The sequence below is a fragment of the Piliocolobus tephrosceles genome, chromosome 4 (assembly GCF_002776525.5).
Source record: "Piliocolobus tephrosceles isolate RC106 chromosome 4, ASM277652v3, whole genome shotgun sequence".
Classification (NCBI taxonomy): domain Eukaryota; kingdom Metazoa; phylum Chordata; class Mammalia; order Primates; family Cercopithecidae; genus Piliocolobus; species Piliocolobus tephrosceles.
The window spans coordinates 159,736,894-159,761,398 of NC_045437.1; the positions used below are offsets into that span (position 1 = coordinate 159,736,894).

The 24,505-nt window shown below is 35.4% G+C and overlaps 1 protein-coding gene across 1 annotated transcript in view; it reads right to left on the bottom strand.

Annotated features, from left to right (window-relative positions):
- Nucleotides 1-1,280: 1,280 nt before the first annotated feature.
- CHSY3 (chondroitin sulfate synthase 3) overlaps nucleotides 1,281-24,505 on the bottom strand; it is a 286,560-nt gene continuing 263,335 nt past the window's right edge. Inside the window, exon 3 of the mRNA XM_023196872.2 lies at nucleotides 1,281-3,686. Within this exon, the coding sequence (XP_023052640.1) occupies nucleotides 2,124-3,686 (1,563 nt within the window). The 3' untranslated portion in view covers nucleotides 1,281-2,123. The remainder of the gene's footprint in view (nucleotides 3,687-24,505) is intronic.

Genomic DNA, 24,505 nt, shown 5'->3' on the forward strand with positions numbered 1-24,505 from the left:
AAGGATACTGCCATCCTGTTTGTCCTAATATTAAGCAATGATATTTGTTAAGGCTCCCAAAATGTCTTCAGTAAAAGAGGTTGTCAATGTGTAAGGAATCCATCACCAGCGCAAATGATATGTGGCCTCATGGCATTCAGTAAAACTAATGGCAACAATTTACAACAATCATTTTCAAATCAATTTTGATGCAAATTATTTTTTCATTAAGTAGAAACAGAACATCAAAGTACAGAACAATATGTATAATATACTACATTTTGTGTATAGAGGGTTAAAAAAATAAAATTTGTGCTTCAGAAACTCTAGAAAGACATGCACAAACCACTCACACAGCCCAAACAATGGTCATGTGTGGTCAGGTGACAGATATGGGTGGATGGGGAGTGGGGCCAACAACTTTAGATATTTAAAAATTTTGTTTGATTTTGGAACCATGCAAATGTATTACCTATATACAAAATAAGACTTTTACAATATGCCTTAATGACACTCCTTTGCATGGATGTTCATTTTCTCTTATACTTCTTTAACCCAATTACGCTTTTCTAGAAACTGGACACCACTGATCCAGGTCAAAGAAAGAATGATATGTAAAGCTAAATGAGATATTTCCTGATGTGTTTTTAATAATTATAAAATTGATGTGATATTAATCATTTCCCCAGTGATTTTTGAGAGACCTACCAACCCATATTAAAGGCAAGTTTTGAGCTGTTCTTGGGTTCGCTTGATCCCAAAGCTCAAGAGATTGAGGAAGGAGGTTTCTCCTAGATCGTAAATTACTGAGTAAAGAAATTGCTTGGCCGGGGAGCGGTGGCTCAAGCCTGTAATCCTAGCACTTTGGGAGGCCGAGACGGGCGGATCACGAGGTCAGGAGATCGAGACCATCCTGGCTAACATGGTGAAACCCCGTCTCTACTAAAAATCACGAAAAACTACCCGGGCGAGGTGGCGGGCACCTGTAGTCCCAGCTACTCGGGAGGCTGAGGCAGGAAAATGGCGTAAACCCGGGAGGCGGAGCTTGCAGTGAGCTGAGATCCGGCCACTGCACTCCAGCCTGGGTGACAGATCGAGACTCCGTCTCAAAAAAAAAAAAAAAAAAAAGAAATTGCTCAGTTAATCACCTATGAACTATGAAGGTTAGGTTTTCCAGGATAATAATACAAACAGCATACCATAATCCCTTGTTAACTTTTCAAGCCTGCTCAGCAAGCATATTTTGGTGAATATGAACAGAAACATATCAAGTATGACTAAAAGGAAACAACAAAACCTTGTCAGCATTTTTGAAAAAGAATACTGCTATACCTGTGTTTTATTTTAAATAAACAGGTTCTGTCATATTTTATCTTCTTGCCAGCAAATGAAGGACATTATTTCATAAAGCTTCTAAAATGTACATGAATATTTAATTAAATCATATTTCCTTGAGAAAATAAAGTTCATTCGCATTTATAGCAGACAGTTGTGAGGAGCTCATAATTGTCATAAGACCAGGGTAGCCAGTACCGGTTGCTTGTGGAACAAAACTCCTCAATTTTTAAAACTTTTTTTAAAAAATAAACATACAATCATAGGTGTTCATTTACTTTAAAAATTCTAAAGATGAAGAAAATTATTGTCTATATATTTAAGTCCTTGTATAAATTACAAAACTCAAGTTTATGATACAGAGTCCCTTCCCCATAGGAAGCATAAAGCACTTTTGTGGTACCTTTCACCAGTAAATATTTGTATCACATTGAATTTGAGAAACCAAATAAAAGTCGATATTGCATCTTTAAGCCCAAAGAGAACATTCTTCTAAGCTGTCTCTTGTGATGAATGAGTTTCAAAAGTCATTTGATTGCCATGATTTAACTCAATCTCAAATAAAGATATATAAAAGTAACAACATATATTGACTTCAGTAGAAATCTGAAACATCAGTGAACTGCAGACTCTTCTCGCTTGAGGTCAAAAAACACCCTTAGGAAGACAACCAAGAGTAGTTTAAGACCAGGACAACAAAATAAAATTATTACAATAATAATAATAATAATAACAATAAAATAAAAATAACAACAACCAACAATGAGGTAAACTCCCCTTTAAAAAGGCAAAATGTGTTGCCTGGACTGTCAGGAGAGAGTTCGATTGTACCTGACACCCAAATGTTTTTCTAGCCAGAGTTCAGCCAGTTGCATGGTTGAGGCAAAAGTACTTGCCTTGGATCCTAAGCACATCTTATACTGCTTAGGGTCCAAGTTAGGATCACAATGAACTGGATGGAAAATATGCACCACTCCTACTTCTTGACTTCTAAAGGGCCTTAAGCCAGATAGAATGACTTTATTGTAGAGATCTACATCTTCTAGTCCCCAGCCTTGTATTGAGGTATCAAATCCACCTGCACCTAGAAGATCACTTTTGTAAATACAGGTGATTCCATATCCATAGTCTCTCCAAAATCCAGTCTTTTTTGAGAATACAAAGTAATCATCAGTGGGAGGATTTCCCCCATTTGTTACCTTTGGGTCATACTGGCTAAATATGATGGGATAGTACACCTGTTGTCCCTGAATTGTATTGTCTCTACATCGTTGGAGAAAGTCTCCTCTGAAGATCAAGTCAACATCACAAAATAGCAGCAAAGTGTCATTGTCAAACTGGGCAGAAGCCATTTCAAGACCAAGACCTCTGGAAAACTCTCCCTTCATTGGGATCAGGGTCATTTCTGCTTTGGGGTATTTGTTCTGGTATCCTTTTATCAGCTCAATATGCTTGCTGGAATCTTGGCCAGAATCCCTACTGAAAAGGATAATGACCAACTTTACATTCTGCTTTGGGATAAGACACATGTTTTCAAAGTTCTCCATGAATCTCAAGAAAATGTCATATCTTCCGATGAGAGGAACGAGAATGTGTATTTTCTTTTCATTGTGCCCTCCCATTTCTTTGGCACCTTGAAAAGAAGATAATATCTTTAAAGAATTAGATATAAAGGAGAATGATTGAGTTTCACTGTTAATACTCTCCACAAGACTGTTGACATCTAGCTCTTCGGTTTCTTTGAAGAAAGGCTTGCTGAACAACTGCTGAAGATAGGCATGACGTCTCACTGGCACAGTCAGTTTCCTTCCCTTGTGTCTTTTGTATAAAAGGAGCAAATCCAAAATGTACTCCACCCCGTGCATGGGGTTAACTCTGCGGTAGCCATACTGAATTTCCTTGAAGTCAATGAGCCGTCCTCTGCTCTTGGCATTCTCATTGATCATCTCCATTACCTGTAGGACAGTGTCATCCAGTGCTGTTCTTAAAATGCTACTGAGGCTCTGTCGAGGGGGCTGGTTCTCAGCTGCTGAGTATAGGAGCTTCCCTGTCAGGAACTCCCATTCTATCACTTCATTTCTCTCCCGAGGCTGGAAGTGGTTGAAAGAAGGTATCACTCCCAGCTGCTGGTCCTCTTTGCTCACTTCTGTGTTACTGAGCTTGCTCATCAGGGCACTCTCCCTGTGGAGCTGGATGGTGCGGTAGCGAAGTTCAGAAATTTTGCGGCTGAGCATGTAATTATGCAGCCTGTATTGGTATGCAGGTCTTTTGTTGGGATGAAGTGTTATGGCTGCATGGATTTTGCTATTGTGAAGGTCTTGGATGTAACCCTTCCGATTGTGTTCATAATTTTCATGGAACAGTTGTTGCATCTGAAAAGTAAAATTAAAAAAATCAGGATTAATTTTAAAAGATTTATTTAAAAAGAAAACCAGCAATAAACTAAAGCATCTAAATGAAAATAGTTAATACATTTTTGGTATGGTATTTCATAACAAAAATGGTTTATAATATTTATATTTTTTAAATTAAAATAGTTTTATTATTTGTAATTGGTAGATGAAATTCCATGTACTTATCATGTACCACATGTTTTGAAGTATATATATATATATATATATAGTGGGATGAGTAAATCTAGCTAATTGATGTATTCATTACCTCACGTAGTTATTATTGTGGTGAGAACACTTGTCATCTATTTTTTCAGCATTTTAAAGTATATAATATATTGTTATTAACTATAGTGATCGTGTTATTCAAGAGATCACTTGAATTTATTCCTCCTATCTAACTGAAATGTGGTATCATTTGTCAAAAATCTCCCCAACCCCTCTCTCCAGCTGACTTAGCCCCTGGTAACCAACATTCCACTCTCTAGTCCTATGAAACCAACTTTTTGATTTCTATATACAACTGAGAGCATAAATGTCAGGTTCATAGGCTCAAATATTGCAAATGAACCTCTATTTATACATAAAACAAGAATTGACTATGTCCATAACCCCATAACAGATCATGGAGAAGCAGAGAGTCAGAATGGACACAGCATGAGTCTTCCAAAATAAGGAATTCACCCTAAGGAGGAAAACCAGTGACCTGTTGTTTGGAATGACAATAAGAGGTTATTTGCCAGGGAAGTCTTAAATTTCATTTAGCATCCTGATATACTACTTTTACAGAGTAAGAAACAGAAACTATACTGATCTACACTCCTGATGTAAAGTATCATATCCAAAATAGACATGCTTGACATCCTTATGAAACAAAAAGGCTTTCTGCTAGTCTAGAACAAATTCGCTAGTTCAGGCAGAAACAAAAATGAAAAAAAAAAAAAAAATATGTAGTTACGAGGACAAAGTTCACACCACCAGCTGATTCTTCCTTTTCTGCCAGTCAATTAAGATACCTCCATTATGCCCACTCAAGATAAGTGATTATGAAGAAGAAAAAGAAGAAAAAAGATGGGATGAGGAGAAAGAGGTGAAAAGGAAGAAAAAAGGCCAGCAGCATCATGAGATGTCTACAAATATACTGATGAATAAGAAGAAAGAAATACTGCAAACTTAAGAATACTCATCAGAAGCAGGTAAAAATTGTACACACACACACACACACACACACAAAAACAACAGCCTCTTCAAAAAAATGACTCAATTAATAGACAAATAAGCTTAAAAAAGATAAAAAGTAAACTGGCAGAGCTAAAGAAAACAGGGAGGACAAAAAATCATTGATAAACATATTGCAAGAAGTATAAAAAGAGATTTGTGAAAAACGTAGGAAGAAGAGACTTGAAAAAATTTAGCAAAGTAATAGAAATATAAAATAGAGCTTACAGTTTGGAGAAAGGGTGGTCTTTTAAGTAATTAGTGCCAGATTAGTTGGATATTCATATAAGGGAAAAAAGTAAAAACTGATCTCCTACATCCTACAATGGATGACCTGTTGATGTAAATATAAAAGTTTATTTTAGAAAAAGGCTTTAAAAAGTTTCTAAAACTTACATGAAAATATCTGCATGACTTTAGGGTAGGTGAAGATTTTGTAAATAGGGCATAAGGCACTAACCATTAAAACAGACTAATACCTTGCATTATGTTAAAATTAAGAACTTTGTTCTTTAAAAACACCATTAGAAAAATAAAAAAGGGCAATTACAGAGCTGGCGAAAAAAATTTCAATAGAATTTATGGAAAAGAACCAGTTCCCAGAATATATAATAAACTTGTACAAATAAGGAAAAAAGGAAGGACAAACCTAACAGAAAAATGGGAAAGAAAACTTGAAAGAGTACTTCACAAAAGAGTACGCAAATACTCAACAGACATATAAAAACATTCTCTACTTTATTCATCATCAAAGTAAAGCAACTTAAAATGACAACGGGATAACATGATGGATCCACAAAAACATAGCTAAAGCTAAACAGATAGACAATACCATGCATTGTCAAGGCACTGGAAGATCTGGAACTCTCTTACACTGCTAGTGAGAATGTAACTTGGTTCTATCACTGAGAAAACGCGTATCAACTAAAATGAACATACATATTCCCTATGACTCAGTAGTTCTTTCTGAGATATATGCCCAACAGAAATACATATATAAATACATACATACACCTACATATATAGAAGAATTTTTATAGCTGCATTATTCATACTCCAAAACTGAAAATAACCTAAATTTACATCACGAACAGAATAAATGTAGTATATTCATGTAATGAAAAACAATACGTCAATTAAATACTTGAAATACTACTCACAACATGGATGAATCTCACAAACAAATGAAAGAAGCCATATAACAAAATAATACACTTTGTATGATTCCACTTATGTGAAATTCAGAAACAGGTAAGCTAACCTGTACGGTTTGCTGTTGGAATAATGATCAAGAATCAAGAAGAGGGTTTGTAGTTCTCCTTGAAGAGGTCCTTCACATCCCTTGTAAGTTGGATTCCTAGGTATTTTGTTCTCTTTGAAGCAACTGTAAATGGGAGTTTACTCATGATTTCGCTGTCTGTTTGTCTGTTATTGGCGTATAAGACAGCTTGTGATTTTTGCACATTGATTTTCTATGCTGAGACTTTGTTGAAGTTGCTTATCAGCTTAAGGAGATTTTGGGTTAAGAGAATGGGGTTTTCTAAATATACAATCATGTCATCTTCAAATGGGTTTTCTAAATATACAATCATGTCATCTGCAAACAGGGACAATTTGACTTCCTCTTTTCCTAATTGAATACCCTTGATTTCTTTCTCCTGCCTGATTGCCGTGGCCAGGACTTCCAACATTATGTTGAATTGGAGGGGTGAGAGAGGGAATCCCTGTCTTGTGCCAGTTTTCAAAGGAAATGTTTCCTGTTTTTGCCCATTAAGTATGATATTGGCTGTGAAGGACTTCATGTCTAAAACACCAAAAGAAATGGCAACGAAAGCCAAAATTGACAAATGGAATCTAATTAAACTAAAGAGCTTCTGCACAGCAAGAGAAACTACCATCAGAGTGAACAGGCAACCTACAGAATAGGAGAAAAATTTTGCAATCTACTCATCTGACAAAGGGCTAATATCCAGAATCTACAAAGAACTCAAACAAATTTACAAGGAAAAAAGACTATCAAAATTGGGTGAATAATATGAATAGACACTTCTCAAAAGAAGACACTTATGCAGCCAACAGACACATGAAAAAATGCTCATCGTCACTGGCCATCAGAGAAATGCAAATCAAAACCACAATGAGATACCATCTCACACCAGTTAGAATGGTGACCATTAAAAAGTCAGGAAGCAACAGGTGCTAGAGAGGATGTGGAAAAATAGGAACACTTTTACACTGTTGGTGGGATTGTAAACTAGTTCAACCATTGTGGAAGACAGTGTGGCAATTCCTCAAGGATCTAGAACTACAAGTACCATTTAACCCAGTCATCCCATTACTGGGTGTATACCCAAAGGATTATAAATCATGCTGCTATAAAGACACATGCACACATACGTTATTGTGGCACTATTCACAATAGCAAAGACTTGGAACCAACCCAAAGTCCACCAATGATAGATTGGATAAAGAAAACCACACATATACACCATGGAATACTATGCAGCCACAAAAAAGGATGAGTTCATGTCCTTTGTAGGGACATGGATGAAGCTGGAAACCACCATTCTCAGCAAACTATCTCAAGGACAAAAAGCGAAATACTGCATGTTCTCACTCATAGGTGGGAATTGAACAATGAGATCACTTGGACACAGGAAGGGGAACATCACACACTGAGGTCTGTCATGGGTCAGGGGTAGGGGGGAGGGATAGCATTAGGAGATATACCTAACATAAATGACGAGTTAATGGGTACGGCACACCAACATGGCACATGTATACATATGTAACAAACCTGCACGTTGTGCACATGTACCCTAGAACTTAAAGTATAACAACAACAACAAAAAGAAATGTCAGAACTATATACATAAAAATAAATCCATAGCAGTCCGGGAAATCTAAAAAAAAAAAAAAAAAAAAAAAAGAGAGAGGGAAGCTTCTGGAGTGCTGGTAATGTTCTTTTATTTATCCAGGTAGTGGTCATATGTGTGCATTTAAGGTGTGAACATTCACTGAACTGCTGCTTAAGATATACTTATCTGCCATACTCCAATTAATGCAGGATTTATTTTGAAAGTATGCATATATATATATGTTCATAAATGTGTGTGGATATGTGGGCCTGGAGAGAGAGACAGAGACAGAGAGAGAGACAGAGAGACAGAAAGAGAGAGAGAGCAAGAGAGAGAGACAGAAAGAGAGAGAGAGAGAGAGAAAGATACCAGAGAGATTTTCCCAGAGACGGTGACTTAAAAGGGAGATGACTAATACCATGGCAGATTCTTTACCCACGGTATTTCACCTGATCCATTTTCTAAACTTGAACAAATTTTTACTAACAGATAAACAAACATCATTTGCCTTTGAAGAATATAACAGTAGATACTTTGAGAAAGATTTTGGACTTGATTTAAGATGCAGTAGCTTGGTTGCATACAATTTTTTTTTTTTTTTCTGAAAACACGTGACAACTTTTATATGAAACTTCTGATCAATGTTAAATCAAATTATATCCATAATTTGCAGTGGGCTATATATCTCAATTTGTGTAGTATTAATATGTTTTACCTAAAATTGCTTCAATATTTTACACTATGTAACATCCGAAGGATTTTTTCTTTCTATGTAGGAAGGTAAAACAAATTCTGATCATGTATAAATTACTAATTATACCATCTCTAAAGAACATTGGCTCTCTGAAACTATTCTTTCTTAGGGCATGCTTTACATTACTAAGAAAAGGAGAAATGCTAAAATAAATTTTAAAAATTGCTCAGGAGTGAGCTGTTAAATTGCAAGCTTGCCCAGCTCCTTTAGTGATATTGAAGTGATTAATCCTGCACAATTTGATAAAAATGACATTATGTTATAAAATAAATAATATTTTAGTATTAAAATGTCTAAGTAACTTACATCACCATTTCTGCCCAATATGTCTATATGGTGCTTATGTTGCCAACATATTCCTTTGCATAAATATCATAAGTGAGGAAAGACAGTGGTAGGGATGATTTTTTGGTTTGAGATGGTCTCGCTCTGTCGCCCAGGCTGGAGTGCAGTGGTGCCATCTCGGCTCACTGCAAGCTCCGCCTCCCGGGTTCATGCCAATTCTCCTGCCTCAACCTCCCTAGCAGCTGGGACTACAGGCGCCCGCCACCATGCCCGGCTAATTTTTTGTATTTTTAGTAGAGGCGGGGTTTCACCGTGTTAGCCAGGATGGTCTCGATCTCCTGACCTCGTGATCCGCCCGCCTTGGCCTCTCAAAGTGCTGGGATTACAGGCGCGAGCCACCGCGTCCAGCCAGGACAATCTTTAAAAGCAGTGTATTCATACACACTCTAGGTAGAAATGATAAGCGCATCCTGAATTTATGTTATTTGCCATTAAGAATCATAGAGCATATCCAAATTTGCTACAGAGGGATGTCCAATTTATACAGGATAAAAAGGAGAATGTTTAAAAACTTGGCTATGGAATCAGGGTATGGATTTGAATACTTGCCTCACCATTTCTAAGCCTCCACTCTAAATCTCAGTCTCCTTGTCTATAAAATGGGAAAATGTCAGATATCTCAAAGGAGATTGAAGCATTATGAAATTAAAAGAACTATATAAAGTGCTTAGCATTGTGTCTGGCAAATAGAAAGCACTCAATAAATGACAACCGTGTGTAAATAGCACTTTAACAAACCTCCTTCTGAGATTGTTCTTTTTAGCTAAGAGTCTTCAGAGAATGAGATTCACACTCTTTAGTTCACTTAATTCATCTGTGTTCGTTTATGGAAATGCATGGGAATAATTATAAATTTGGCCACATACTCAGTATTTCAATGCATCTAGCATGCCATTTAGGTGCCTTACTATGAGAAACACAAATTATTGTGGGGATTTCAGAAAACTACAATTCATGGAAACAGAATTATTCAACCAAGTGTCTACTGAGAGTGATGAGAATAAAATTAAAACTAGAATTCTCATGATTTTCAGTTTTGCTATAGATCATGATACATTTTGAATGTAGCAAAATTGTTCTAAGAAAAAAGTGTGTAAAATTTATTTTAAAAATTATATTAATTTGCTTGAAATAATTAAGAACCTCTAGTTTAAGCTGGCTTCCTTCCCTTTAAAGAATTATCAGTTGATTTCATGGAACCTCCAGAACATTACACTGCAAAGAAAAATCATTTCACAACAACAAAATCACAGCAGCAATGAACACCAGTGTGTCCCAACTGACCCCAGTGCTTTAAGTGTATCACACATGATCTCACCCTCTGAGAAAGATTATCTGAGAGGCTCTAGGAAAATCTTCTATAAAAAACCTAACAAAAGAAGAATAAATGCCAAGAGGTAGTTGTATGTTGAATTATTTACTCTTCTACCATATTAAACTTTCATTACCCCTCTTAGAATTATTAATAATGAAAACATAGCATAGGTCATTTCTGAAATGATCATAGCTATATAAATGAGAAACTTTTTGTTTTTTTTTTTGTTTGTTTGTTTGTTTTCATGAGATGGGCTTTCACTCTGTCACCCAGGCTGGAATGCAGTGGCCTGATCTCTGCTCATTGCAGTGCTCCTGGGCTCAAGCAATCCTCCCACCTCAGCCTCCTGAGTAGCATGCCACTACACCTGGCTAATTTTTCAATTTTTTTTTTGTAGAGTTGGGTCTCACTATGTTGCCTAGGCTGGTCTTGGACTTCTTGGCTCAAGTCATCCTCCCACCTCAGCCTCCCAAGGTCTGGGATTACAGGCATGAGGCACCATGCCCAGTCTTAAATGAGAAACTTCAAAATCTTAAAAAAAAAAACAAAAACAAAACCAAAACAGTTAGGAGTTGATTACTAACAGGCACAAGGTAACTTCTGGAGCAATGGAAAGTTTGTAAAACTAGATTGTGGTAATGATTGTATAACTGTATAAACTTACCAAATATCAGTAAAATGTAGTACATATAAGGAGAAAATTTTGTGGAATGTAAATTATACATTGATGAGGCTATTTAGAAAACAATAGGGAATCCTAAAAATAAAATACCGCTAACTCTAGCTTTAAAAACAAAGAGATGGAATAATACATAGTCACCAAAATACCTTTAGTCACCAAAATATTTTTGGAATTTCCAAAAGCTTCTGAGGTTGGGCAGGATCATTTGGAAACAGGTGGAAATAAGAGGCTAAGTAGATCAATGTCAGTGCCCAAAGGGTTCAAGGATAGTAGATCTCAGACAGCACCAAGAAAATACACTGTCTGAAAATGTAGGGCCTAAAACGTACTCTACATTTACAACTCCAAGTTCAGGAACTCAGGTGAGCTGGGCAGGCAAAATAAACCCTGATGACAACATTTGGTTTCAGAGAAGCAGAAAAGACAGAGGTACAGAAAGAATTAAACACTTAAACCCTAGTTTCATGAAGCAGGTTTAATCTGAAGCAGCAGAGAAAATCTGTATCTTTTCTTTGTGGAAATCAGCAAGCCAAGAATTATAGCAAACACTCCTACCAAAATAAATCTATGGTGAATAGCTTGTCCAGGAATAATGCAATGTTTTTCAGAGATGAGTCATTTATCTAAAAAAGAAAAAGAGTGTAACACTGACATGAAGTATCAAAAAAAATTAGATGAAAAACTACCACTGCCTTTTCTCCCCAGAAAAAAAGCCATGAAATTGAGAAAAACATTAGGCACCTGTCTTTGAAAACGTATGAAGCATCTGCCTCTATCTTCATAAACAACAAAGCAGAAATATAAGATCTCAGGGATGTGATGCTAAGATGAAATGTCAGCTCCAAGAACAAAGAAATAAAGAAATAATTAAAAAATGAAGTTTATCACAGGCATGAAAATAAAATCAGAAAAAAACGGACACTGTGGAAAGCTATTATTAAGGGATAGAAGGGCAGCAGAAATTAGGAAACTAAGGAAAATTAAATAGAAATAAAGAGTTAATGACAGTTGAAAGAGAAATCATACTGATAGGAGGGTAGGCTAAGAAAAGCCAAAAACATACTTAGAGTGACTGAAAAAAAAATAAAACAGAAGACATAAAGATACAATTTAATAAACTGTTATTGAAATAAAAGGAGTATAGTATCTATATTAAATGTATGTCTTACAGTGTGTGCCAGATAAAATCAACCCAGAATGTTCAATAAAAGAACAAAATCCTTTGGAAGGTAGATAAAACTTTCGAGTCGACTTCTGAATAAAAGTGGTAGATTTAACAGTAACTTCCACATTTACTATTTACTGAACTCCATGAGGACAGTAACAAAGTGATTCTTTAAAGGTATACACAAAAGCATAGGGAATAAAAGAAGGGGAGGACACTATAATTGTGGAAGTTGACCGCACACAGATAAGTGGTAATAGATTTAGCAAAGTGTAGAACTACTGAATTGTAGACTTGCAATGGGCAAAGCCAAGAATAAACTTGAACTGAATCTTAGAAACCCTTATTGGAACCTCCAGAAATAGAAGTAAAATTTTGTAGTGAAAATAATCAGTCAGATTGTGCGACCCTCTCTGAGCAAAAAAGTAGTATTAACAAATTTAATACTCATTTTCCATCATCTCTGAATTAAGGGATATCCTTGTCACTGTTAAGAAAACCAAGTCACTTTTTCAAAGTTTCTCATCAGATTTTCAACCCTTATGCTCAATCTTGAGCAGTTTATAAGCATAGACGCCATCTCTACAGAAATTAAGAATATTCAGGTAGAAGAAGACAAAAAAAATATATATTGAATAACTATCTTCAGAAAAGTGAGGGAAGATACTGAGAACATAAAACCAGACCACAGCCGGGCGCGGTGGCTCACCCCTGTAATCCCAGCGCCTTGGAAGGCCGAGACGGGCGGATCACGAGGTCAGGAGATCGAGACCATCCTGGCTAACTCGGTAAAACCCCATCTCTACTAAAAATACAAAAAATTAGCCGGGTGAGGTGGCGGGCGCCTGTAGTCCTAGCTATTAGGGAGGCTGAGGTGGGAGAATGGCGTGAACCCGGGAGGCGGAGCTTGCAGTGAGCTGAGATCCAGCCACTGTACTCCAGCCTGGGTGACAGAGCAAGACTCTGTCTCAAAAAAAAAAACCAAAAACAAAACAAACAAACAAAAAAAAAACAAAAGACCACAAGTATATCCATATTTATCCATGTTTATATATGTTTTATTATATCTATCCACCCACATATAATCACACATATCAAGTACAAATGTAGAAAACCCAAAACATAAAATGCATCAAAATTAAAATATAACAAATTTTAAAATGCAAAACAAGAGTTGGAAAATAAAGGTAATAAAATCTCCTAGAAAGTTAAGCAAAAAGACAAAAACTGAAAAATACGTGGGAAAAGTTTTAAGAATTACAAGAACAGTTCAGGAGATCCAATATCCAAATAACAGTAGTTCCAGAATGAGTGAGCAGAGAAACAGAGAGGAAAAGCTATCAACAAAATAATTCAAGAAAATTTCCACAAAATGCAACAGATGAAGGGTTTGAGTTTCCAAATTCAAAGGGCTTATTCTATAAAAGCTAAATCCGATTAAATTAGACCCATATGAAGCATACCTCTGTGAAATTTTAGAGCCTTGAGGCAGAGGATATGTTAGATGCCTCCTGGGAGGATAGTGATAAAAGGCTCAAAAAGCAGTATGTCTATAGATTTCTCAATGAAAACTGGAAGTACAAAAAGTAATGAAATAGTCATTTCAAAATATGATGAAAATGGCTTCAAACCAGAATTCTATAGCTAAACAAGACATCAATGAAGTGTTAGGAGAAAATAAGGTCATTGCTATACCTCAAAGAACTATCTTTCAAGCTCATTTCTCAGAGAACTATTAATAGCTTTGTTATTCCCAAGCAGAGAGAAAATCAGGAAAGAGAAGACATGGTGCAAACAGGAACATAAAGGGCAACCAACAGATATTCCAGCAGGTCAGAAGGCAAAAGGAAGGGATTGTTCAGAAAATGAAATTGATAGAAAACCCAGTGAATCTGGAGAAGCAGTTAGTAAAGAATATAAAAAACGAATATATATATACATGTAACACTATATACATATATATATGTATGAAAAATTATTATGTGCCCCATATGAAGTATAGGGAGTCAAGGACGGGATATACATGTGTGATTGTGTAACTTAGTTAACTTAGTAAAGTTACCTAAGTCAATAGCAAATGACTAAAACTGGAAAATGAAGAAAAAAAACAAGGAAGTTATTAGAGATGTCATAATCAAAATAACAAGTATTTTAATTCAATCTTTTTTTTATATTTTAAGATCTGGGATACATGTGCAGATACATGTTACATAGGTATACACGTGCCATGGTGGTTTGCTGTACTCATCAATCTGTCACTTACATTAGGTATTTATCATAATGCTATCCCACCTCTAGCACCCCACTCCTTGACAGGCCCTGGTGTGTGATGTTCCCCTCCCTGTGTCCATGTGTTCTCATTGTTAACTCCCACTATGAGTGAGAACATGCGGTGTTTGGTTTTCTGTTCCTGTGTCAGTTTGCTGAAAATGATAGATTCCAGCTTCATCCATGTCCCTGCAAAGGACATGAACTCATCCTTTTTTATGGCTGCATAGTATTCCATGGTGTATATGTGTGACATTTTCTTTATCCAGTCTATCATTGATGGGCATTTGGGTTGGTTCCAAGTCTCTGCTACTGTGAATAGTACTGCAATAAACATATGTGTGCATGTGTCTTTATAGTAGAATGATTTAAAATCCTTTGGGTATATACCTAGTAATGGGAATGCTGGGTCAAATGGTTCTAGAACCTTGTAGATTTGCCACACTGTCTTCCACAATGGTTGAACTAATTTACACTCCCAATAGTGTAAAAGCATTCCTATTTCTCCACATCCTCTCCAGAATCTGTTGTTTCCTGACTTTTTATTGATCACCATTCTAACTTGCGTGAGATGATATCTCATTGTGGTTTTGATTTGCATTTTTCTAATGACCAGTGACTATGGGCTTTATTTCATGTTTGTTGGCAGCATAAATGTCTTCTTTTAAGAAGTGTCTGTTCATATCCTTCACCCACTTTTTGATAGGGTGTTTGTTTTTTTTCCTGTAAAATTGTTTGAGTTCCTTATAGATTCTGGATATTAGCCCTTTGTCAGATGGACAGATTGCAAAAATTTTCTCCCATTCTGTAGGTTGTCTGTTCACTCTGATGACAGTTTCTTTTATTGTGCAGAAACTCTTTAGTTTAATTAGATCCCATTTGTCAATTTTGGCTTTTGTTGCCATTGCTTTTGGTGTTTAATGATGAAGTCTTTTCCTATGCCTATGTCCTGAATGGTATGGCCTAGGTTTTCTTCTAGGGTTTCTATGGTTTTAGGTCTTACATTTAAATCTTTAATCCATCTTGAGTTAATGTATAAGGTGTAAGGAAGGGGTCCAGTTTCAGTATTCTGCATATGGCTAGCCAGTTTTCCCAACACCATTTATTAATAGGAAATTCTTTCCCCATTGCTTGTTTTTGTCATGTTTGTCAAAGATCAGATGGTTGTAGATGTGTGGCGTTGTTTCTGAGGCCTCTATTCTGTTTCATTGGTCTACATATGTGTTTTGGTATCAGTACCATACTGTTTGGGTTACTGTAGCCTTGTAGTATAGTTGAAGTCAGGTGGCATGATGCCTCCAGCTTTGTTCTTTTTGCTTAGAATTTTCTTGGCTATACAGGCTGTGTTTTGGTTCCATATGAAATTTAACGTGGTTTTTCCTAATTCTGTGAAGAAAGTCAATGGTAGCTTGATGCGAATAGCATTGAATCTATAAATTAGTTTTGGCAGTGTGACCATTTTCACTATATTGATTCTTCCTATCCATGAGCATGGAATGTTTTTCCATTTGTTTGTGTCCTCTCTTATTTCCTTGAGCAGTGGTTTGTAGTTCTCCTTGAAGAGGTCCTTCACATCCCTTGTAAGTTGTATTCCTGGGTATTTTATTCTCTTTGTAGCATTTGTGAATGGGAGTTCACTGATGATTTGGTTCTCTATTATTGGTGTATAGAAATGCTTGTGATTTTTGCACATTGATTTTGTATCCTGAGACTTTGCTGAAGGGCATTACATATTGGTAATGAGATCACTGAAACAAGAAGAGTTAACTACCTGAAATATATATGCACCCAATACAGGAGCACCCAGATTCATAAAGCAAGTTCTTAGAGATCCACGAAGAGACTTAGATTCTCATACAATAATAGTGGGAGACTTAATACCCCACTGTCAATATTAGACAGATCAATGAGACAGAAAATTAACAAGCGTATTCAGGACTTGAACTCAGCTCTGGACCAAGTGGATCTAATAGACATATACGGAACACTCCACCCCAGATCAACAGAATATACATTCTTCTCAGCACCACATTGCACTTATTCTAAAATTGACCACATAATTGGAAGTAAAACACTCCTCAGCCAATGCAAAAGAACGCAAATCATAACAGTCTCTCAGACCACAGTGCAATCAAATTAGAGCTCGGGGTTAAGACACTCAAACTGCACAACTACACAGAAGCTGATAAGCAACCTTATCAATCTTTTTAAAATTTTTTTCTCCTAAATGACTATTGGGTAAATAGCAGAATTAAGGCAGAAACAAATACGTTCTTTGAAACCAATGAGAACAAAGGCACAACATACTAGAATCTCTGGGACATAGCTATAGCAGTGTTAAATGTATAGCATTCAATGCCCATAGAAGAAAGCAGAAAAGATCTAAAATCTATACCTTAATGTCACAATGAAAAGAACTAGAGAGGCAAGAACAAACAAATTCAAAAGCTAGCAGAAGACAAGAAATAACTAAGATCAGAACAGAACTGAAGGCTACAGAGGCACAAAATGCCCTTCAAAAAATCAATGAATCCAGGAGCTGGTTTTTTGAAAAGATGAACAAAATAGATAGACAGCTAACAAGACTAATAAAGAAGAAAAGAGAGAAGAATCAAATAGATGCAATTAAAAAATGATAAAGGGGATATCACCAATGATCCCACAGAAATACAAACTACCATCAGAGAATACTATAAACTCCTCTATGCAAATAAACTGGAAACTCTAGAAGAAATGGATAAATTCCTGGACACATACACCCTCCCAAGACTAAACCCGGAAGAAGTTGAATCCCTGAATAGACCAATAACAAGTTCTGAAATTGAGGCAGTAATTAATAGCCTACCAACCTAAAAAAGCCCAGGACCAACAGATTCACAGCCGAATTCTGCCAGAGGTACAAAGAGGAGCTGGTACCATTCCTTCTGAAACAATTCCAAACACTTGAAATGGAGGGACTCCTCCCTAACTCATTTTATGAGGCCAGCATCGTCCTGATACCAAAGCCTGGTAGATACAACAGAAAAAGAAAATTTCAGGCCAATATCCCTGATGAACATTGATGTGAAAATCCTCAATAAAATACTAATAAACCAAATCCAGCAGCACATCAAAAGGCTTATCCACCATGATCAAGTCAGCTTCATCCCTGGGATGCAAGGCTGGTTCAACATATGCAAATCAATAAATGTGACCAATCACGTAAACAGAACCGATGACAAAAACCACAGGATTATCTCAATGGATGCAGAAAAGACCTTTGATAAAATTCAACCCCCCTTCATGCTAAAAACTCTCAATAACTACGTATTGATGGAACATATCTCAAAATAATAAGAGTTATTTATGACAAACTCACAGCTAATATCATACTGAATGGGCAAAAGTTGGAAGCATTCTCTTAGAAAACTGGCACAAGGATGCCCTCTCTCACCACTCCTATTCAACATAGTATTGGAAGTTATGACCGGGGCAATCAGGCAAAAGAAAGAAAGAAAGTGTAGTCAAATAGGAAGAGAAGAAGTCAAATTGTCTGTTTGCAGATGACATGATTGTATATTTAGAAAACCCCATCCTCTCAGCCCAATATCTCCTTAAGCTGATAAGCAACCTCATCAATCTTTTTTGAAAATCAAAATTGTTTAAAAATTTTGAAAAAAGTCAAAATTTAGCATTTTGATCCAAACTCTGGATTTGCGTTATAAATTCAAAGCATCACTTAAGTTTTTAACACATATACATGTCATGTGTCTTTGATAAAAATTAGGTTACACCAAATAATCATCTGTGTAACATATAAATTTTGATAAGCATTATCCATAACCGAGAGACTTATGTTAGAAATTTTCCTGTATCTTCAGAAAGGGACCCACACTTGATAAAAAAGGAGCTGTTTCCTTTAGTTGTTCTCACTTAAAGGAGCCCAGGCACCCTTCCTAGAATCTCTTCTCCTTGTCGCCTGCCAGGCCTCTTGTTTTCTCTTTCTTCCATCCTGTCAACACACTATTAACTCTGAATTACATCACAAATGTTGCCACCTTTTTCAACTACGTGTGAGAAATTCTATTCTATAAATAACTCAGAAATCCTCCAAGTGTATGTCTTCATTACCCCAATCTCCTTCTGTCTTGTACTATAGATGTTTGTCATTTCTCTCTTATATGTCTATAAATATCCTGAAGGAAAGGAACAGGCCTTTTCCATGTATGTTTCATTGTAATTCAGAGGGGTGCATGTGCATTGCAACAAAGTGCTTAGATTCTGGAGCCAGATGCCATGGATGGAGCCAGGCTCTAAAACTTAATAAACATGTGACCTTGGACAAATCCTTTAACTTTTTGTGCCTCAGTTTAACTATTTGTAAAGTAGGAAATACAATAAATAGTATATACCTCATAGCCTGGCTGTTAGTGTTAAATGAGTACTTGTATTTGAAACATTTAGAAAAGAATGTGGCATATTGTAACTGCTTAGTTATTATTATTGTATATAACTAGTTATTATTATTGTAGTTGTTATCTTTGCAGTTGTTGAAATTTGTTTTTATATTATTAATGTAGGTATTGAATAAATGAGTACATGAAAATTGTCTTGATTAAATTTGCCTTAGAGAATGATTCAAATATATTTACAACAGCTATCATTTGACTTCAGATCATAACTGAAAACTAAGAAACTAAATTACCTCTGTTGAAATGAAAGAAAAATAAGAGGCCATACTATTATGGGTAAAGCTGTTTGTGATCATCTTTGGTCTTCCCTATGAAGGAAAAAAGTCTCCTTAATTTACTTATGTAAAGAAGTTACTTCAATCTGAAAGTTTTTTTGTTTTCATTATGCCACTACATTTTTTTTTAAGAGAAAGGATCCTCTAACTTGGAAAAATCTGTTTGTATCTCTTCTTAGATATGAGATGAAGGAGGATTTGGGAGATATGAGATGAAGGAGGCATTCTTTTACTAGGAATTGAAGACTCTGCAAATTAGAAAAATTATGAAGGCATATAAGAAAGTAAAAAATCATTTAAGTGGTGTACAATATAATGGTGAATATGTACCCACGGGTTCAGTAATTTGTTTTGCAAATATTTAAACCCATTTGATTTTCAATGATTTAGTTACATAACTAAATGGAGACTTTTATTGTCCTTAATGAAAATGACTAGTCATCTTTCTTTTATAAGACTAGTGAATATAAAAATTCTAAGTAAAATAGTGAATTTTCACATGAACACAATTGTTTGTCCTCAATTATTGTCTGCAGATATTAACAGTAAGATTCCTAAAATTTGCCCTACTTCTCTGGTAATAATGGTAAAATTAAAAAAAAAAAATCCTGATTCTCAATATTAAAGAAATAATTTGAGGGAAAATAAATATACATATTTCATTCTATAATTATGGAAAGAATGAAAACATGTTAAAAGGTGTATTTGGCTTGAATGAATTGTTTAAAACAATGATCTGGTATAAGAATAATAAGGTATGCTCTTCTTCATATCATGTATGCATATTTTTCATATAAAATAAGAACATTTTGCTACTAAGATTTATAAAAATAATAGCACCTTGATAATAGATACATCTGATCTATAAACTCTACTTTTAAATTCACTATACGATGTGTGATAAAATTGCATAAAACTAAGTCCATGTGTGTACACATGCACACAAACACCATACACAGAGTACTCGCAAAACTAAGAAAATCTGAACAAGATCAGTGGATTATATCCATGTCCTGGTTGTGATACTTGAATATAGTTTTGCAAGATGTTATCAGTGAGAGAAACTGGATAAAGGACACACGGAATCTGTTGGTATTATTTTTTACAACTGTATGTGAATTGATAATTATTTCAAAAGAAAAGGTTAAATTAAAAAAAAAGATGCAAAACAAAAATTTGTCTCTTTCCTCTCTCTTTTTTTGTTTTGAAGGAAATCCCTCCCCAAATGTATTAGTAGCAGTATTGAAAACATGTAGTACAAAGGCTATAGATGTGTTTTTTGTTGCTGCCTTTTTTCTTGGTGAGTCCAGTATTTTGAATAAATTTGAATTTGAAAGATAATAAGAGAGCAGTGCATTTTCAAGTTATTTTCAGTCCCATCAACTTTCTCCATGTTTGTTATAAATTTAAGTTGTCATAAACTTAAGTTTCCTGAAAGCATTTTATATTTGTGAATATCCTTTTAAAGTAACTTTTTAAAAATCTTAAAATTTCCTTTCCTTTTGAAATCTTATTGCTTGCTACAATATGGATGAAACGTGAGGACATTATACTAAGTGAAATAAGCCAGTCACAAAAAGACAAATACTCTATGATTCCACTTATAAGAAATATCTAAAGTAGGCAGAATTATAGAAATAGAAAATAGAATGGCAGTTTCCAGGGGCTGGAGTGAGAAGAAAATGGGGGGTTGCTGTTCATGGAGTTTCAGTTTTGAAAGATAAAAAAGTTCTACAGATGTGTTGCACAACACATGAATATAGTTGACACTACTGAATTGCACACTTCAAAAGAGTTCAATGTGGCCAGGCACGGTGGCTCACACCTGTAATCCCAGCACTTTGGGAGGCTAAGACAAGCAGATCGCCTGAGTCCAGAATATTGAGACCAGCCTGGGCAACATGGCAAAACCCCATCTCTACAAAAAATAGAAAAAATTAGCTGGGCGTGGTAGCACACACCTGTAGTCCCAGCTACTCGGGAGGCTGAAGTGGGAGGATGGTTTGAGCCTGGGAGGTCGAGGCTGCAGTGAGTTAAGATGGTGCCACTGCACTCCAGCCTGGGTGGCAAAGTGAGCCCCTGTCTCAACTGTCTCAAAACTAAAAAAAAAAAAAAAAAAAAAAAAAAGAGTTAAACAAAAAACAATTCTTTTTCTTCAGGTTTTTACACAACTTTCCTCTTTTTCAAAAAGTGAATGCATATCACACTCTGGCCAATTAACATACGTTATTATAAATGTTTCCTTCTGGATTAGCTTTATTCATGGGCAAGATCTCTCCTGTAACAGGAAAAAAAAAAATGGTTCCCTTTGACCATAGGCTCATATTTTGTACACTAGAATCCTAGAGAAAGAAAAGCAGACCTCACCACCCACACAGGGCAGAGAAGTGACACAAGAAAAACTGAGTGCTATTGAGAGCACTGAACACAGCACTGAGCTATGCCTAAGGCCAGAGCACAGACTTTCCGGCTTCCTAGAACTATAGTTTCTTCTTTATTCCAGTTAGTTTAGCTGTGGTTCTGTCACTTGCACCGCAAAGCATCCTGTCAAAAACAACCTGATAAGTGAAGTTGCAATTTCAGCTTGGTACTAATGCTCTGTATGGGTTTGAAGAAGGTTTGCCTTCTGTTTAATTAGTTAGTTCAGTCTTGGTTGAAATCCAAGTAACAATCTGATGTGGGTAATCTGCACCATTAAAACTGACACATTTTTCCTGTTTCTTTTTTTCTTTTTCTTTTCTTTTTTTTTTTTTTTGCTATTTTAGTTTTTTAAAAACCTGTCAGACAACACAGAAAATAGCTTGCAGATACCAACTCTTATATGTGATGAAGATTTCTCAGAAAGATATGTTCTATACAATTTAAAAACACTTTCAGACAACGTGGAAAATAGCTCATAGATATTAACTCTCAATCTCTGACATAGATTTCTCAGCAGAGTATATTCTGGACACCTGATGTCTTAGACAAATACCAAAGAGATTAAAAATCTTAAAGAAATCACTAAGATCATCAGATTTGTTTATAATGGTATAATGACACATAATCATTTGTTAGTTTAAATAAACCCATATGCCTTAATTAAAACTATCCTTTTAGAATTAAAATATTACTCTAATAAGAAAAAAAATCTAATGATAACTGAACTTAACTGCTCATCTATCTGCCTGATTTAGCCTGACATACACATATTCAGAGATTGACTATATAGATACTTCCTGAGATACAGTTAAGGTAACACTAGATGATTGTTTAAATCTACACATTTCTCTTCCTCTGAGGCCTTTTAAAAAATTTGGTAAACTTTCAAGTACAATTTTACATTTATTTTTTCCCTAAACATTTTAAGTACTCACTATTTATTATAAGGAAGAGGCAAAGAAACATATTAGGTTTGCAAGTTGCCATTTTGCAAACATGCACACACCCTTTATTCATGTAATACCAATATAATGACCTCCTTCACTAGTGATTTCATTTTCTTCTAAATGATTGGTTCACAGCATAACTAACAATGGACAAAGGGAAGTTATCATTTCCAAACTAAGCTTTCAAGACCTTTGAAAAACAAAATGTAAAGTAATAGTTACTCAAACAACTCAACAAGAAAAAAAAAAAACTTCATTAAAATTGGGCAAAGGATATGAACAAACATTTCTCAAAAGAAGAAATACAAACAGCCAACACACACATGAAACAATGTTCAACATCACTAATCATCAGAGAAATGCAAATTAAAACTACAATGAGATATCATCTTACACCAGTCAGAATGGTTATTATTAAAAAGTCAAAAAACAACATGTTGGCATGAATGCAGAGAAAACGGAATGCTCATATACTGTTGGTGGGAATGTAAATTAGCTCAACCTCCATGACAAACAGTATGGAACTAAAACAGTAAACAAATAAAAACAGAACTACCATTATACCCAGCAATCCTAGTACTGGGTGTCTATCCAAAGGAAAAGAAATAATTATATACAAAGATACCTGCACCTGTATGTTAATCACAGCATTGTTAACAATAGCAAAGTCATGGAATCAACCTAAGTGTCCATCAACAGTTGACTGGATAAAGAAAATGTGGCATATACAAACTATGGAATACTATGCATTTATAAAAAAGAATGAAATAATGTCCTTTGCAGCAACACGGGGTGCAGCTGGAGGTCATTATCCTAAGTGAACTAACTCAGAAACAAGAAACCAAATAACATTATGTTTTTTCTTATAAGTGGGAACTAAACAATGAGTATGCATGGATCTAAAGATGGAAATAATAGATACTAGGGACTCCAAAATGGGCAAGGTGGAAAGGGGGCAAGGGTTGAAAAATTACCTTTTGGTTACAATATTCACTATTTGGGTAATGGGTACACTAGAAGCCCAGTCTCTACTAGTACACAACATACCCATGTAACAAATATGCACATGTACCTCTTGAATCTAAAATGTTTTATTTAAAAAATTAAAAAATAAAAAGAAAGATGGGAGCTGCTGCCCAATTCATGAAAGTACTGTATCCATGGAGGAAATATAATGAGGGTATGATGTCACTGATCACGCAGAAAATCATATCTCCCTTCCAGATAAAAAATAGGAAATTACCTTCTTTCTAATTCATATGTTTCATTCCAGTTTTGAAAGCTTTCAAATACCAACTAGATTCTTATTTAACTAATGTGCTAAAGCAAAAGTCAAAGGTTGTATTGGTTGTAGTTACTGTTTTGTTTTTATTTTTCTGTGCTCCCAAAATTCAAGCAACCAACTATTTAGCCTTGTGAAAAACTTAACATAAGCTTATCTAATTCTGCATAAACATTACATCATTCACTAATGTTAGAAAGCATGAAAATGGGTCAGATAAAGTTAGGACAAACTTAGGATTTTTTGTTTGAAGGATAACATATACTTCTGTGAGTATGAGCTTTGGTTACATGATAATTTCCAGTGATCATCATTTATGCCTCTATAGTAATCTTCAGGGAAATTTGGAATGCTGTATAAGGAGCTAAAACGTGACCACCTTCCAACAAATAGGAGGGCCATGGTGCAGTGCTCAGTGTTAATTGTTTATTGTGGAGTTTCTTATATCATTTGGTCTATATTCAAATATTCTCAGAAATGGAAATTAGGTATCACATTGTCAATATTTAAGAGTGAAAAATTTACATTCATTGTATAGAAAATGGACCTCAGCTTTCAGTACATTGCACAGTAATAAGGTGCAGAGGAGAACATAGTTCACTGCCATGTATACAGTAGATGCTCAAGAAGGTTAGTGAAATTGAATTGACAAAAAATAGAAACCATGAGACAGATGACATACTGTTCTCTACAACAAGATGATCATTTCAGTAATTTTGCCTGAACAAACCTTTCTTGCTTCTAACCTCCCCAACAGTTTGACTCCCTCTCCTACCTGCAGCTATATTTATTCAAATATTTACAAATATTTACTGAG